The sequence below is a fragment of the Pelobates fuscus genome, chromosome 6 (genome assembly GCF_036172605.1).
Source record: "Pelobates fuscus isolate aPelFus1 chromosome 6, aPelFus1.pri, whole genome shotgun sequence".
Classification (NCBI taxonomy): Eukaryota; Metazoa; Chordata; class Amphibia; order Anura; family Pelobatidae; genus Pelobates; species Pelobates fuscus.
The window spans coordinates 90,014,998-90,032,540 of NC_086322.1; the positions used below are offsets into that span (position 1 = coordinate 90,014,998).

The window sequence follows — 17,543 nt, forward strand, 5'->3', positions numbered from 1 at the left end:
CAGCAGGTGGTGTGGGCATGCTGGGATATCACAGTAGTATTCCCTCTGCTCCCTGATCCCCATTTCCTCCCCCATAAATATAAATCAGAAAGCAAGATCCATCTGAGGTGGAGCATACCTTAATATGGCAGCTCCTTTTATGGTGTGGCATCTCTCTGGAGCCTCGTTGGTGGTAAGTGCTGACGTCTTCTGCAGCTCCCACATATATAGGGATCTTTCTCCTTGCCACCGCATTCAGAAGTGGATCAGCAAGCGGGAGGCCACGTATGTGTGTGGGGTCTTCGCACACTGAAATGTGGCAGGTGCCATCTTAACGTAGGCCCCGCGCACAAGTTTTTACATTTTTTATTTTTTTTATTTTTGCATTGTCTTGTTAATGAAAAAATACGGTAAATATATATGATGGGAATGTGTAGACAGATATTTAGAAGGGAATCTTTGTCACACGTTTAACTCGCTGATTTCCCTCTTCTTTTGTCCAGCAATTCTGCTGCTTTATCACACAAAACAGCAAATCTCAACGTCTAAAATGCTCCTCTCAGGGATTGATGAAATACCATAGACAAGAACACTATATATAATTTGATTATATTGTCCCCATGGCTAGAATATAGGCACAGCAGGCAGGTTTGTGGGAAGGTTTTTTTGTTTGTTTTCCCACTTTATTCCTTTTCATTTAAAGGTACAACAGGGAAGAACTGGAAATTCAGAGAAAGAGACTGTTCTGCAGACTATAAAACAAGAGTTCACATCTCCTACTACAGTATTTAAAAGTGGGACTGCACCCCCTAGGTGAGTTGCTATTTTTTTTTCTTGCTTTAATGAAAGCCCCAATATCTGTAATAAACCTGAATAATTGTATTTTTACATATATTTATATGCATTTGAGCATTACCATATCTACAAACTAGGGAGAACAGCAATGTTATTTACACATCTTCTAATTCTTTATCCCGATGGTTTAATAGAAGGATGTATGTAGTTCAAAGCAGACTTTAAGTGGCATTGCAATTTGCCCCATGATTCACTAAACATGTCCTACATACTCTTAAAGGGATACTATGGGTATAAAAACAACTTTAGCTTAGTGAAGCATTGGGGGTGTAGATCATGCCCCTGCAGTCTCACTACCCAATTCTCTGCCTTTATGATTTAATTCTCTGTATTAATGCTTTACATCACGTTTGTTTGACCCCTGGCTGTGACTAAACACATTGCATGGGAAGAAAATGGTTTATTTTAAATCCGATGGAAACTTTACTTTAGAAGTTTTTACCCCCTGCTGTGTAAATCACACACTGGAGGCTCTTGCATGGTCCAGATGTCTATTAACAGAGCAGGAGATAAGATATTCTAAATTAGGTACTGCCATAAAGGATCCTAAAATATCCATGTTCCTTTTCAGTGTTAAGGAAGGCTGTGTAAGTCACATGCAGTGAGGTGTGACTAAAGCTGCATAAACAAAGTTATTTAACTCCTAAGTAGCAGAGAATTGAGCAGTGAGACTGCAGGACATTATCTATACATCAGAACTGCTTCATTTAAACTACAGTTGTTTTGGTGCAAAAAGTATCCCTTTTAATGACTGTAACCTACATAGATGGTATGTTTTTTTTTAAACATCTTTAAAACTGAATGGATAACATTCAGATTTCATTAGTCTTTTCTGTTGGACTGTGGTTGCTATGCACGTGTTTGTAAAGTGTATGTAAACCATAGAGGTAACACAATATATAAGGCAAATAAACCTATATAAATATTAGAGCCACAACTAGCTGTAGTAGTTTCTGATCGTCTGTTAACTTATTGCAAAATATGAGGCAGTGTGTCTGTGTGGGGAGAGGGTATGCCAATACGTGTAGTTTAAATGTGATTAGTTGGATCAGCAAGCTAGAAGACTTTTTTTTATGGCGCTTATAGATTCTACAAAGTCATAACCTGACGCAAGCAAGGTGGGATGTATGTTTGCATGAACTTAGTTTGTTATATGAAGGTTTATCTGTCCACCCGAACTACTTGTGACACAGCTGAGAGCTATGCTTGCTACCGTCCAGCACATGCATGTGTGAGTGTCCTTCCATTCACCATCCAAGGCACTTCACACTGCAGTGACAGCAGGGTGTGCTCTGTCATTTTATGTGACAGTTACTTTTAATGGAACAAAAAAGTAGGTTCACCCAGTGGTTTCTTCAGCAGGTAGACTTTATTGTTCAGTATAACAATTTAGACATTTCGACTCCCCTGAGCCTTTGTCTAAATTCTACAAGTGTTACTTTTAATAGCAGTTGTGTGTTTTTTGTTTTGTTTTTTTAAATCCAACTTCCAGTTAACATTTAGAACCAGGGTTAGCCAAACCATTTTGTCATGGCCTTCTGATGTAACTACAGTCCTTACTTTGGTCCTTTTGTTGTTTTGAGGCAGAACAAAGCATTGCTCATTCCTTAGGCTCTCACAGGGTTAAATGAACACTGTACACACCCAGACCACTTCATCTCAATGTGGTCAGGATGCCATGTTCCCCATGTTTTAACCTTAGAGGCGCTTTCGAGAAATGGCAAAACTCAACTATTTCTATCAGGTGGTCTTACAGAGACGATATTAGCATGACCGTGTTTTGCCGTGCAATCGCACTTGCCCTTCCTATAGGAAAGAATTGGATTGACGGAGATCATCCATCTCAATGATCTGAGCCAAAGAGGTTGAGCTGCCTATTTAGCTCTGGCAGCAGGGGTCTAGTCATCTAAACAGTGGCTAGGGCAGTATAGCGTTGAGAATACAAATGTGAGGCTGCATCTCAAAGTAACTTTGTATCTGTTTTGTTTATTTACCCACTTTACTATAACTTTCATAGTGACATTATCAATCATTGCTTGCCTTCAAGAACATTGGAGTGCTGCAGGAGATCCTTCTTGTTCTGTAATATGTGTCCCTCTTTATCTACAGTAGGAAGCTGTCGGGTACAATTGATGTCATTGGTCAGACTACTACAATTACTCGTGTGGAAGGACGGCGGCGTGGTGCAAATGAAAGCAATATACAGGTACAACATTCTTCTTTTATATATACCGTTTGTAAGAAAAGAGATTGTTTGACTCCATTTTAAAGGTAAACTTCTTCTAAATGGAATGTTTTGCAATTAGATCAAATGTATTAGAGCTTACTTTTGGCTGTTTTTCTTATTTGCCATGTTCATAATGGAATCGACCGATATTGTGGTTTTTTTCTTTTTGTTTTTTAGAGCCAATGCCGATAATCTGTGAACTTTTCAGGTTGATTACTTACCGATTATTCTGTACATTTACCATTTTGAAAAAAGAAAATAACCATTTCTACACAAATCTACTGTTAACTGAACATGATTATTTTTGCAATTTTTTTTATTTTGGTAAATGCACAAAATATACATGAATAGTTAGTGTACCCCCTCCCGGTCCCTTAGTGTACCCCTCTCTTGTAGTGTGGCGGAGCGGACCGAGATACAGAAGCTTCAGTTTCCTGTGCCCGGCAGGATTGACAGGAAGTGCTCATTAAGAGAGCACTTCCTGTCAATCCGGTCAGGTACAGGAAACAAACTCCTGTACCGCCATCTGCTCTGTTCCACTCAACCATGCTACTCCGAGTGACGGAGTAGCGCTGTAAGCTTCCTTGCTGCCGGTCAATCTATTCTTGTGCCCCCAGAGCCGGTGCGCCCTAATGCGGCCACTTGTTCTGCCTTATGGACGCGCCAACCCTGCGTGCGTTGGGCCTCTGCCGCCTCTCACATTATCGTCAATATGATTACAATAGTGGCCAATACTGATATTTGCCAAAATCCAGAAGATTGAACGATTTAATATCAGCCAAACCGATAATCCGTCTACCTCTAATTCATTGTAGAGGTTTTTGTTTTTAATCTAGAAGAGCATCATGGTAAATAGTCTGAAGCATCAGAAACGGCAGATTTCCCCTAGCCCTTCACCAACTGAAAAAGCTTTGTAACTAAAATTGAAATGTGTTCATAGATGACTGTAATGGGGTTGGGGTAGGATAACTATTCATTTTTAAAGTTGTCTGGTAAGATCATGTCATGCCACCCTATTCAATGGATCTGCATTGATTAATTGAAATCCTATTTAAAACGTCTGTTACCTTCTGGCGTCTTTGCATATTTTGCAAAAAATCAAGATGGTGACTTTGCTGCTTGTAGTGCAGGGTTGGGTAATTTTGTTGTTGCTTATCTAAAGCTGTCCCTTGTGGATACCACCATGTCCAGCTTCTGTTTTTTTTTTTGTTTTGTTTGTTTGTTTAATCTTCCTGGAATCGGCGCCAGAGTACAACACTGGTATCAATGAATTATTCTCTCTGACCACTGCAGCCTCCAGAGAGAATGATAAAACGGTAGCAAGTCATTGAAAAAAATCATACGATACAATCGTAATTGCTTTGTTTGATATCTTTTGTCTGTGTTGAAATAGCCAGAACACGGTTATTTTACTTTTTGGTTCTATCAACCAAGCAAAAGTTGAAGGATGGTGGGGGAGGGTACTTGCAGGCACAAGGTCATAGATTTATATTAACATTTGCTGGTGACCTCCAATGTTTTTCTGCTATCCCGCCCCCACCCCTTGCTGGTGGAAGCTCCTGCCATTTAGCTAAACCCAACCATGGTCATGTTTATTGATTTGAAAGAGTCGTCAGGTAATAGCTCAGAAGAACTATCTGGAAGCAGGCACCTTCTGGGACCCAAGTATGTTGCCAAATTGTACTTGAACAGTTTGACTTCTTACTCTGGGACTGTATCTGGGCACACCTGGCTCCAAAAATACTCTAGCGACTGTACTGGTTATGATATTTGGAGTTTCTTTTAAGACTTTTTTGGTGTGTTTGTTGTGCAAAAGTGACATTTTAAACTTTCACTTTACAAATGTAACTATGCAAACTAAAAACACAGGAAAATAGCACAGACCGGAAATAGCCTTGATTTTATATTCTTTATCCACAATATCAAAAGGTTTTGCTGCATACAAATTTTCTAGTATATGGCATACTATAACAGGATCTTAACCAGGAAAGCAAATCTGCATGTGTTAGTGAATTTTGATACTTCAGTAAGTGTATTTCTTTTGGCTGTTCCTCAGCGTTTGATCCTAATTTGCAAGTTAACATCATACTCTGGTTAAATTGTTGATGGCATTTTGTTACATTTTGGAGGGTATATTATTGTACATATTGCAACAAAGTGAGTGTCCATTGGTCTTTCAGCACAGCCTTTATATTATTTATATACAATTTTTTTTTTTTTTTTTTAATACTTCTTTTCTAATTTATATATATATATATATTTTTTTATATAAAGCAAGTACGTGGGGGGGGGGGAGAGAGAGAGAAACACAAAAATGCATACACCCTCGGTCAAACTGTTTGAAAAATGAGTGTATATAGTCTACCCTTCTGGAGTGGATCTGCTCAAATTTGTGAAAAATTCATTTTTCTTATGAGTTGACAGTGTAAGCAAGAGGAGACCTGCAAAGAGCCTATGTGCCAAGCCTCACTTCCATAGTAGTACGCCTATATCTTCAATAAGTTGGGATGGTATTGATTTTTTTTGTTTGTTTTTTTTTTTTTCAAAGTGGTACCTCTCGATTTCAAACAACTGTTACAATTTGATCTTGTGAGATTAGATCTAGTAGTCGGATCTGTCATTGTAAACTCAAGTTTCTTTCAAAATCAAATATAAGCAGAGGTAAAAAAAAGAAACTATGAACATATTGTATTGCATTTCATTTTATAGGTTGTTTCAGAACAGTCCCCATCTGAAGTGGACAACAATTTCATCAAACCACCACCACCATTTTTCCCCCCTGGCGCTCCACCTACCCATCTTCCTCCTCCTCCACTATTTCCACCTCCTCCAAATGTCACCACAGCACCTCCACTTATCCCACCTCCAGGTAAGGAAAATATTTTATTGTACCATTAAGTGTGCACTGTATAAATCATATTGTTGCTGGTCCATATTGGTTAGAGAAACACTATAGGGTCAGGAACACAAATATGTATTCCTGACCCTACAGTGTTGAAACGGCTATCTAGCCCCACCCCACCCTTTCCTCCTCTTAATATAGTAAAATCTTGCTTATTTCAGTCTGCTGGTGCTGGCTCTGTCCATGATCTGCCTCCTTTGCCGACATCAGAAGTGATGATCTCAGGCAATCAGTGTTTTCCTATAGAAAGCGGAGCCAGAAGCCACCAAGGTCAATCAGCATCTCCTCCTAGTGAATGCATCTCTATGAGGAAAGATCAGTGTCTCCATGCAGCACTGCCCCAGGAAGCGCCTCTTGTAGCCATCTGAAGAGTGGCCAGTGGAGGTATTTTTCTGAAAAGACGGGATTTACTGCAATAAGCCTGCAGGGAATGACTATACTCCCCAGAATTACATTAAGCTGTAGTTGTTCTGGTGACTATAGTGTCCCTTTAAACTTATTATTCTGACTCCTGAAGAAAATTAATTACCCCATGGCTAGTTGGACACAATTAACACGTTTATTAAACTGTAATGCAAGTGGTATTTTTCTCTTTTCTTAAATATAAAGACAATTTGTTTTCTTCCTCTTTGACGCTTTTATTTGTAAGTTGGTAAATCCTTTCCTAGAAATAATGTAGGAAATTGCATTTTTCTACCAATTAATCACTTGCTAAACATATATTTTGGTGTGTGTGTGTGTGTGTTGCAATATCAATCGTGTGCCCTTGTAATAAGTTTTCTGGAAATGCTCATTTGCAGACATATCAAAATAGATTATATCCCTTGCTCAATTAATGTGAAAGTTGTTGAATGCTAGATATTGTTGAAATGTCGTATTTTAGAAGTATTCCATAACTAATTTTAAGGTAACACCGGACAGCCACATTTCACGTGTATTTTTTGTGACATTTGGTGCAGAGGCATCTCTATGTTCAGCCACTCTGCATATATTGCAGCAGTCAAATTTTGTGTATTATATTTATTTACCTTTTGGTGGTAAGTTCATAAGCAGAATCAATAAGTGACATGTATCTGTAGATGAACCTGTGTCATCCATACAGTTTGTTTGAAATAGCTTTAGGCTTTTTTTTTTTTTTTTTTACCCCCAGTTATTGTCAAGTGTTTTTAAAGTGACCTGTCTGCTTTAAAGTCAAGTATGACTTGTCAAAATATTGATAGCTTCCTTTCAAAGCATCTGTGTCAGTTCATCCCCTGTTTTTCATTATGACAGACTAGAGTCTCCTAGTTCTGTCCTTTGTTAATAAATTAAAGAACCACTAGTAAACATGCAAGTGGGTTATACACATGGTAGAAAGTCAGAACAAAAAGACAAGTTTCCTCCTGCCTGGCTAAGCTCTTATTCAGCTATGCAGAATGATGCTGATATGCCTCCATAATGGCAAATTCAGGCAGCAATTTGTCTGCTCACTTCACTGGCAACTCTTGCCTTTATAAAACTGAACCTTAGTGGAGGAGGCCATTTTGGATTGATATAAATAACTACTCTAACCCATTAACTCATCCAAAATCCTTTTTTAAATAGAAATTTCACAACCTGGTAGTTTGAGAAAGTGGATTATGAGTTTCTCATTAAAAGTATATATGTAAAATGAATATGCATAATCTGCAAAAAATCAAGGTTCAATAATTATTGTGGTAGGGCCTTTCAATCTTCAGTAAACTTAAAAGCCATTTAAAATTTGTAAATGCAAAATGCAGGAAAGTTTCTATAGGTATATTTAGTAAGCTAAAAGGCTATTTAGTCACACATACTTTTTAATTAAACTTTACATTAACACAGTAGCTAGTTGAATTACCATATGGTCTGTAAACTCCAGTTTGTATTCTTCTTTAAATACGAACTGCTGAGATGCATTAGATGGAAGCTGCCATGTTGGCATTTGTGATGTGCAGAGTCGCTACTTGCAGTATTTTAACTTTTCTTGTAACACTTGCACTTTTTTTTTTTTTGCTCTTTTTTTTTTTCTCGTATTTCCATAAATCAATGCTTGCTGTACATCTGCAGCAAACCAGGCAGGGCTGTGGCTTTGGCTCCCAATGGTCCTTGTTTTATTTGTGCTGCAGCCAGCGCTTTATCTTCAAAGATGTTTTTAAAAATAGCCCTGTGCCATACCTCCTAGGTTCACTGGTGGGGGGAACAGCACAGTTGTTACCTCACATTAACTAGTAGAGTAAGCCAAAAATCAAGAATTGCAAATATAAAACATCCTGTGGAAGTTCTTTTTGAAAGCAGAAAACCTGCTTTGAAGTCATCATTTTTAGACTGTATTCTTTTTCATTTCAAGGAAAACTGCACTTGATTTATTCCTGTAACGTGACCTGTAGACTTGACTTAACACTGTAATTGCTGGCAGGCCGGTCCCCACATAGTTGTGTTCTGAATATCCAACTGGCGCAAAGTGCAACCCATTTTTAATGCATTCATTTTGATCTTTCAATTAGAGATAAGTGGCCATGTTTAACATTTGCTTAATACAACATTATGGAAGGTTTCCCAGGGCTCATCTTTTGCTTTAATTGTTCTAAAATGGTTGCAGATGGGGAATCCTTTCAAGGATTTCGTGATATCTGTACCCTGTAATGATGTTCATTCATTATGGGTGATGCGTTAAATTGTTTTCGATTTCTTATTGTGGAAAACAGAACTATTAGTGTGCAATGTTCAGAACGTCCTGGCTTGCCAGTGCTCCGTGGTATCGTTATAGCTTGGACATTCCAAATACCAATTAACATTTCCGAGTGAATGAAACCAGGATTGTTAATGGTGGTGTAAATCTGTATTGTGAAATTGTTGACACAGTTTGAATTGAGTGCTAGATTTTCTGTCTTTTCAGGATCTGGATTGCAGTTGTCTTTCTCCATGCAGAAACCATCCAGATATGGTACCGTTCTATTCCTGACCTTTAATATCTTGATTTGTTGTATTAAGCTTAAAGAGACCGTAAAGGCAAAACTTAGGCAAAGTAGTATATATATTTGGCTTTTTTGGGAGAGACTTGATTTTATAGTATCTGACTTCTCTTCTTTCTGTGATGCAGCACCCTAGCCTGTGCAACAAATTCCCATGCATGTAGCATCAATGGAACCCTAAAGCCGCATTTGTAGAAAATGTAGTGGGAGCATTTGCACACATTCCTACTGGGGATTTTTTTTTTCCTCTCCCTAATTGCTTTCAATGATCCTTCTAAGAAAGCAAAGTTGTGCATATACTTGCATAACGTCTGGGTGGAGTAGTATTCATTTCTAGCTGTGAAGTCCATCATGACTTGCTTCAGATGTCCCAGTACAGGGAAAGAGCGTTTGTCAGGAGGGGATTTGTTTTTTGTTTTTGTTTTCTCGGCTTACAACCGGAGTAGTTGTGCACTGTAAGTTTAGAGACCTATATTTTTGTTTCTGAATAGTTTAGACATTAAAAAGGCTTTAGCATAAGCTATTTACTCAAATAAAAAAGATAAAATGTTCTTCATGACATGAGAAGTATATAATTGAATGTTATGAGCATTAATGAATCAAACAAGCACTGGGACATTAAACTTCACAGTACTAGATACAGTATGTATAGGATTTTACAAGCTAAAAGGAAATACTATTGCATGCAAGATAACCTGTTGCTAAAGTACTAGCTAAAAGAGAATCCACATTCTTGCCTAAATTTTTCATGCAGGAGAAGTGTTAAACTGAGCAGATGGGTTGAAATGAAACTGTAATAGATGTAAATGTGCTGCCCTTCCGTTTTCTGTCCCTCTACCTGCTGTATGTTATATGAAATACATTCCTTTGTGGTTGTTTTGGTAAACTCATGTTTCGGTCACCTAGTTTAGCCAAAAACAGTTGGAGGCGTTCTGAATAGATAAAAGTTTAATAACTTGCTCTGTAGGTGGTTGCCCTCTTAGGAAGCCACAGACCATTTTTTAGCCCACTTGTACCATTACATGAGCAGTCTAGAGAAGACTTTTCAGGCAGATTTCATCTGCAGATGATACACCAAGCAAAGTCAATCTATTAATGTCTGTACACTGATGTTGAGTTCTCCATTGATGCTCTCTGACTTCATTTTTCAGCTGACTGCTTACCACATCACCACACTTTTCTCCGTGATTGTGTTTGCGAGTTCCCATGCCAATTATGTCTGGCATTTATTTTATGGATTTTCATTTTACTTTGCATAGCACCTTGTTGTAGAGAAATCACATACTTGTGTCTGCAACAACACTCCAACCTTTGGTGAAATAATCAACATAATATTTTTTGTTTATTGTAAAATTTAACAACTGACAGGTATACTTGAATTACAGATATTTTAGTGACCAAAGCCCGACTCCTGAGTTGTACCTGGGTGCTTCATTCTGCCTTCTTGTCTCCGTATGTCTGTAAACACAAGTTTCAGATCCACCTTAGATCTTTCACTGCTTTCATTAATTCCTGCACTATCCCCCCCCTTTTTTTCACCTGAACTATGTCCAACCAACTATACCTTTCATCCATGTATAGTTGGGCATCTAATTTGCTTCCTTGTTTAAAATTATTTGTGAAGCTCTAACTTTTGCAAGCAAATATCTAATCACTTTTTAATGTGTTCTAATTCTAGGAATTCCCATCACTGTTCCTCCACCAGGTAAGTGTGGAAGGTGTTTTTTTTGTTTTGTTTTTTTGTTTTTTTGTTTTTTTTTCATTAAGTAAAAAAAAAACTTTTACATTGTTTTTTCTGTATTCATTGTGAAAATGAAGTTAATGTATGCTTTTACAATTGCAGGTTTTCCACCTCCACATGGTGGACCACCACCATCACTTATTCCTACCATTGAAAGGTATGTGCTAAAATATGTATTTGTGACTGTGTTAAAAAAATAAACCTGTAAAATAATCCTGGAGTCATTTTTTGTTTCAAAACTTTAAAGGGACACTTTAGTCACCAGAACAACTACAGCTTATTCCCTTCAGGCCTTTTTTTTTTTTTTTAACCCTAAAATCTGCCTAGAGAAAACTCCACTGGCCACTCCTCAAATGGCTACTAGAGGTGCTTCCTCGGGCAGTGCTGCACATTGTCTTCACCCTCTGCATGCAGTCACTGAACTTTCCTCATAGATGCATTGATTAAATGTATCTCTATGAGGAGCTTCTGATTGACCAGGGCTGTGCTTGGCTTGTGCTGGCTTTGCTCCTGATATTTAATCTGAGTTCCACTTTTTCAAAGGTTTGTTACATCATCTTTGTGGGAAACCTCTGTTATATAGAGTGTGAGATCTGTAGTCCTGAGTGTATTTTGAACGCTTTTTGTATTGGGTACCATACTTCCATATCTTTAGGATGTCATCTGGGTACTGTAGGTATAAAGGAGTGCTGCAAGTATTGTGGATGCTTTGTGTTTGTATAATGTGAGTAAATTATAGATGCTCTATGTGGGGACATAATTTCTGGTTCCTATACCTTGTCTAAAGCACTGCATTTTGTAAATTATTGTAGTCTCTTCTAGCATCACACTGCTAAGGAGCATGATTTGGCGCCAGAATAATCTTTTGACGTCAAAGCAATTAGGAATGCTCCTCAGCAGTTTGGGAGAAAGTTGGGGGTGGGGAGGGGGAATGTGAGGGGTTGTTGGTGTTGAACTCTCTAGCATCTACAGTGGGAAGAGAACTTTATCTTTTAGATGGAGTAAATTGGATTTTTTTCCATGAATAGTATTACGAGAAAATACACGGAAATGGTTATTTTTCGTTGTTTCAAGTCATTTGCCATTTTCACAGATGTATATATTTTTGCCAGTGTGGGTTACTTGGCAAAAAGGATTGGAGTTATTATGGATTATTGATTGTGCACGAGAGGTTTATCTGCCAACTATAGAAAAAAAAATTGCTTGCAAAATCACTAATGGAAAAACTCTGCAAAAGACATACTTTTTGCAATACCATGTGAATTGTTACTGCATTAAGCAGAAAACACATTTCTGTCTGCCAACTCAGCAGGCTGAAACAGATGTTAATCCGAATTTATGAAAAAGTCTGTACCAATGGCTCTTTGATATTCTAAAACTGTGTAGACTTTTATTTAAGAATGTGATGTTACATACAATTTCCAATTTACTTCCACTGGAGTTTGAGCCAATGGAACAACATTCTTCTTTGCACGCCATAGCCATAGCGAGAAATGAGCCTTAACCATAAACATCTATTAAGGTGACTACAGCTGATTGGGGGAAAAGCAGGAAGTGATTTTAAGTGTGCTAATCACAATTCTGCAGTCTACCTGCTCCTCTTGTGTTGGCTGATAAAAATAGAAAGCATATCGACTGCATATATGTGAGGTTATCCCCCCCCCCAGTGTTACATTTAAGTATTTTTGTTTATGAAGCCTACCTTAGAATAACCTGTATAAACTACCTGTAACTACTTTATCCCATTGCAATGGCCATGGTGTCTGGAGCCCTGGTGTTACCCTTCCATTCAGTGTTAACCTATTTTTGTTTTAATGTTGTATTGGAAGTCCCCAGTAGCCCATCCCTTTTGTGCTACATAGGCTAATGAGGAAGGAATTTGGAATTCGCATAACCAGCCATGGGCTGCTGTGATTGGCTGAGAGTCTTAACTGACTGCTTTCAGCCCGTCACAGTGCCCACAGGAACACTGAATAGAGAGACAGGCACTAGAACCATTCAATGAGATGGTAATAGTTTTATAATGTCTCTAAAGTGCACTGTAATGAAAAACATTATTTTTATCTGCAAATAGTGTAATCTATACATAAGGTTAGAAAATTAAGAAATTTCCAAAGGAAGAAGTATTTACCCGATGTTTAGTTCCAGCACTGGGCAACTGCAGCAACATCTTTGACTTGTCTACTTGGCATTTTGGAACAGATCAGAGCGCCTTTGGGATGAACTACAAGTGGTTGCCAAACTTCCATGAAACATCTCCTTCAGACCTGCATTATTGGATGTTGGCTACTTCTTTATTTTTCTTTTTGTTTTGCAATTTCTAGTACACCTATATCTGCCCTCAGTCAATGTGCTAACTTTTACAAACTGATAGCTCTCAGCTGATGCCGAGAACAGCTGGGCTTAACTTGGTGCAAGTGCTTGCATCTGCAGAGCAGGTGGCAGCAAACTCCCATCGGAGCCCAGATAAGTTGTCAGACTTTTATAACATGGTTTTGACTACTTTCCCTTGAGAGTGACAGGAGTGTTCCTTTTGATGTCTAGATTCCTTGGGAAGGGGGGATGATTTTTATTTTGTTTGTGTAGTAAAAAAAAAAAAACCCACTAAGATACATTGTATATCTGCGTGGCGTGTGGGGGCAATCTTTTCTCTGTAACTACTTTTCCTCAAATGTGGTCATCAGTTAGCATTGAGACCTCAATTAATTGGACAAAAGTTGTCATGTGTGATGATGCCAAATGCGAAGACATATAGACCTCCAATATTAAAAGGAACACTATAGTGACAGACATATAAACATGTATTTCTATCATAGCGGTTATAGAACTATGTAGCCCCTCAGGCCGCTGGTATCTAATGTAAAAGTCAAGTTTACTCTCTTTTACTCCAGTGCCATGCGGGTCTGCTAGCACCGCCTCTTTGGCTGACATCAGAATTTACAATTTCAGGGGAGAGGGAGGGGAGAGAGAGTAGGTAGTGAAAAGAGCCAGCGTGTCCGGGTTATGCCCGGTTTCGGCGGAGGGTGTAACGGTCCTGCTGCATGCGTGCTGGTAACCCTGGGGTATATGTAGTTATAGGCCTGTGCGTGTGAAACAGCATACAACTTATAGTAGTATGAATAGAAGGGAGAACTTGAAAAAATGAGAACAGCATAAAAATAAACAGTCCTGGTTCAGGTGGTCTTCATCCCAGGTGCGCCTCTGGAAGCTGGAACAAATGGGACAATATTGGCTGGATCCCAAGAAGTAGTGGTTGAGGAGGTTAGGAGTCCCATATCTGCTAAGACAGTGTCCATCTCCGCGATGTCTGACGCTTTATATTCCTTGCCCTGGTATTGTAGGAGGAGTACGTGCGATGGTCCCCAACAGTACGTCACTCCTTTGGCTGTTAATGCGCTTCAGACTGGTTTTTTTGCCTTCTTTTGGATCAACAGCAAAAGCATATGTGAGGAAGGCTGAACTTGATGGACGCAAGTCTCTTTTCAGCTATGTAACTATGTAATGTCGCTGTAAGTGGTCGAAGAGACTTTCGCCATTGCAGGGTTGTGCGTGAAAGATCAGAGTAGAACGTTAAGTCCATGTCTTTAAAGCGGTAGGGATTCTTTCCTTTGGCAGCCATAAAAGCAGCCTTATCTTGCCCATTTTGAAATTTGACCAGGAGGTCACCTGTTGCAGAGCTTGCCAGTTGTGGTGGCTTGGGCAGGCGGAACATGCCATCCAGCTGTATTCCTTTAGCGTGCTTAGGGGACAAGGGCCGCAAAAAGCCTTCTCAGGAGATGGGGGAAGTTCAGTTGGGGCTATGTTATCTGAGATGCCTCTTATTTTGAAGTGCTTCCAACTCCTTTTGTCTTCCATAGCTGCTAGTTGGTGGGTGAGTGTAGTGAGAGCTGAGAAAAGGTCTTTGACCTGATTCTGGATCTCTATCATTTGTGCTGCATGTGTCTGAGTAGTTTGCTCCACTGCTGGGAGGCGATCAGTGAACCCTTTAACATCCTCCCTTACCTGGGAGATCTCCGTGGAGAGCGACTGGCGTAGGTCGGAGAGTAGAGAGGCGAGTATCTCTGTGGTGACCGGGAGACCTGCCGTCAGTTGTGTGGGTTTGGAAGGCCCCCTATATCCCAGAGTCTCAGGGCAATGAAGGGACGTGTCATCTGAGCTCTCTGAGAATTCATCGAGGTCAGCCGCCATGTTGGATCCCGTCGCGCCATGCGGCCTTCTCAGCAGGTCGCTTATATCTGCCATGGGCGATCCGGACGCGGCTTTTTCATTTTCCTCCCCATCGGTGGAGGGGTGTTAGCAGGTTATCTGCGGTTTGATGGGGTGATTTGTGCGGCTGGATTTGGGCTTTGTAGCATTGCGGTCGTCGGAGAGCAGGAGATGTGCGACTGTGCATGCCAAGAGCTGGCTCCGCCCCCCTACTAAAGGTTATTTTGAATAATTTTGTATACTATTAAATATTTCTTTACAATTTAACAAGGTAAGCTTTAATGACCTCTATTAAAATTACTATATATGTTTGCTAATTATTTTAATTCCTTTCCAGTGGACACTCTACAGGCTATGATGGACGGTCGACACCAGCATTCCCATATGGAGGTGGTAAGCTTTCAGTATTTATTTATTTTTTATTTTTTTAAATGTTTATTTTTCACTTTTTACACACTTGCTGAAATCCTGTATGCTCCAGGCCCCTATTTTTATTTCTTAATGTAGAATGCCTTAACATTTAATGTGGACAAATTCAGGTATATTCCCTTCAAAGTACCTGCAGCTGAGAGGGGCTGTTTGCAGCTAGAGGCAGAACTCTCCCTGGCCAAAAAGAAGCCCCTGCTCAGCTGTGGTTCATAATAAAAGTAATTTATGTCCAATAGCCGTTATTTCATCACTTAGGATATGTAGAAAATGCTCATTAAACAGCAGCCATCCTGTGACTGCTGTCCGTTTATCCACAGCCTGCGTTTTGTACAGCCAGTTCTAGGCCAGACCATAATTATAACAGCATTGACAAAAAGTATTTTTTTTGGGGGAGTGGGTTTTGCACTCCTATCAACGCACACTCTCTCATGCTTTTAATCTGAAATTGTAATCGCTTCTTTTAAGAGACTTTTAAACATATTAAAAAAGCGAAAATTAGAGTCCATGTTAATTCCCTGCAAGTGACGCTTCCTCATTCCCCCACTCATGTTACTGTTGTTAAAGTGGTAATGTTAAAACATACTTACAGTATTTGCATCCTGTGACGCATGCTTGGGCTTCTGCTGAGAAATGCAATAGAAACCCTTTGCAGCCAGGTATAGAATGTAAATTATATGATAAGATCCCTTTTCTGAATAAAGCAACCAATAGGTAAGGCTTGATGAAGTGTTATTTCTCATAAACCATTTACAAGGATAGGTTCACTACAGTGAAAAGTGCAATTTTTCAAGTGCATTTCAAATTTAAGGCCAAGTAGCTAAATTTGAAGCATTGCTGACTTGGAGAATTTTTCCAATTCGGCTATGGGACATTCTCTTTGAAGTCACTTTTTATGTTTAGATTTTTAACCAAGACAAGAATTCAGTGTTGCCAATGATGAAGTTCTGGAATGTCTTTTTGAAAGGGCAAATGTAATGTAAATATTTTACATGATGGTTATTCACAAACATTGTTCATTTGAAAAAAAAAAAAAAAAAATTGTAAACATTTAGCTAAAAGTCTATCAACTATATCTGACGGCTAGTTCTCCAAATCTACACTTTTAAATTCAATACATTACACTGTTCATTGTTTTGTTTTCTCTAATGGTGACCTGCTTAGAGCTGTAATAACACTTACTACTAAGGACTACTGATGTGAAAATATTTGTATTTTTTTTCCCCTCTGTTGTTGAAGTGCCTCTTCCTTACTTTGCTAAATTAGAAGACGGACTCTCGTCTTCTTTTCTGGAACTTTATCCAGAAAAGCATTTAAGAGATAAAGATAATTGTGGAAATTCGATTAGCTAAACATACTCCAAATCATTTCAATGCTGTGTAACTTATTTATTCATTTTGATTACTGGCATTTATAAAGCGCCAACAAATTCCGCAGCGCTGTACAATTGGGAATTTTTCCAGCTATTTGTGTATTACAAAAAACAATGAACTACAAGACGAATGTAACTCTAGAAGTCTGCTTTCACTCAGTTCTGTAGGCATTTTGTTACAAGTGCTGGATGTCCTTTGCCATCTTGATGCCTCTGGTTCTGTCCTTGCTGAAGGGAAGCTTAGCAATCTTTCAGAAGTATTTTGCTCAAATCTGCAACTGATCACCAACTACTTGGGTGTGCGCCGATTGCTTAGAGTTGTTTGCAACATGAAGCCGTTGTATCAGTCCATAACCATTTCTAGATTACCGCTGTCTTTAAATGAAGGCAATGGGTACATGGTTTTCAAGTGAATAGATGGATGCACGTTCTACAGACATGCTTAAAATGTGTTTGAAATACATATCCACAGCTGTATCAAGCTTGCCTATATGGTGAGCGATGTGTATATCTCCCATAAATTAAGTTTCCTATGAAAATCATACATTAAGAAATGTTACAAATCACATGTTGTAGCTGACCTATGAATAAAATACATGGCTTATTTGCTAAACCGTGAGCTTACAAGCAAGCTGCCACAATATAGACAAAAATAGATGGTTTGAAAAAAGTCTCTCAATGCTCCTGGTTTTATATACAGTTTTGTGTTTTGTTTTGTTTTTGTGTTAGAGGTCATGTCAATAAGAAATTGATGTATAAAATGCTATTAGAAATGTAGTGATTGAAACAAATGGGACATGCCAGCTAATTGCTCCACCTTTAGAACTCTCTCCCATTTGTATCTTTATAAATGGCCACTTTTA

At 38.8% G+C, this 17,543-nt stretch overlaps 1 protein-coding gene across 4 annotated transcripts in view; it reads left to right on the forward strand.

The window, feature by feature from the left end:
* FIP1L1 (factor interacting with PAPOLA and CPSF1) overlaps positions 1 to 17,543 on the forward strand; it is a 52,248-nt gene that overhangs the window by 18,987 nt on the left and 15,718 nt on the right. For 2 of the 4 annotated variants that reach the window (XM_063458003.1, XM_063458004.1), the window contains exons 8-14: positions 683 to 792; positions 2,944 to 3,040; positions 5,771 to 5,930; positions 8,860 to 8,907; positions 10,614 to 10,640; positions 10,779 to 10,833; positions 15,220 to 15,275. In XM_063458003.1, coding sequence (XP_063314073.1) covers positions 683 to 792; positions 2,944 to 3,040; positions 5,771 to 5,930; positions 8,860 to 8,907; positions 10,614 to 10,640; positions 10,779 to 10,833; positions 15,220 to 15,275 — 553 coding nt within the window. The remainder of the gene's footprint in view (positions 1 to 682; positions 793 to 2,943; positions 3,041 to 5,770; positions 5,931 to 8,859; positions 8,908 to 10,613; positions 10,641 to 10,778; positions 10,834 to 15,219; positions 15,276 to 17,543) is intronic. The other 2 variants (XM_063458005.1, XM_063458006.1) reach the window with 2 other exon arrangements.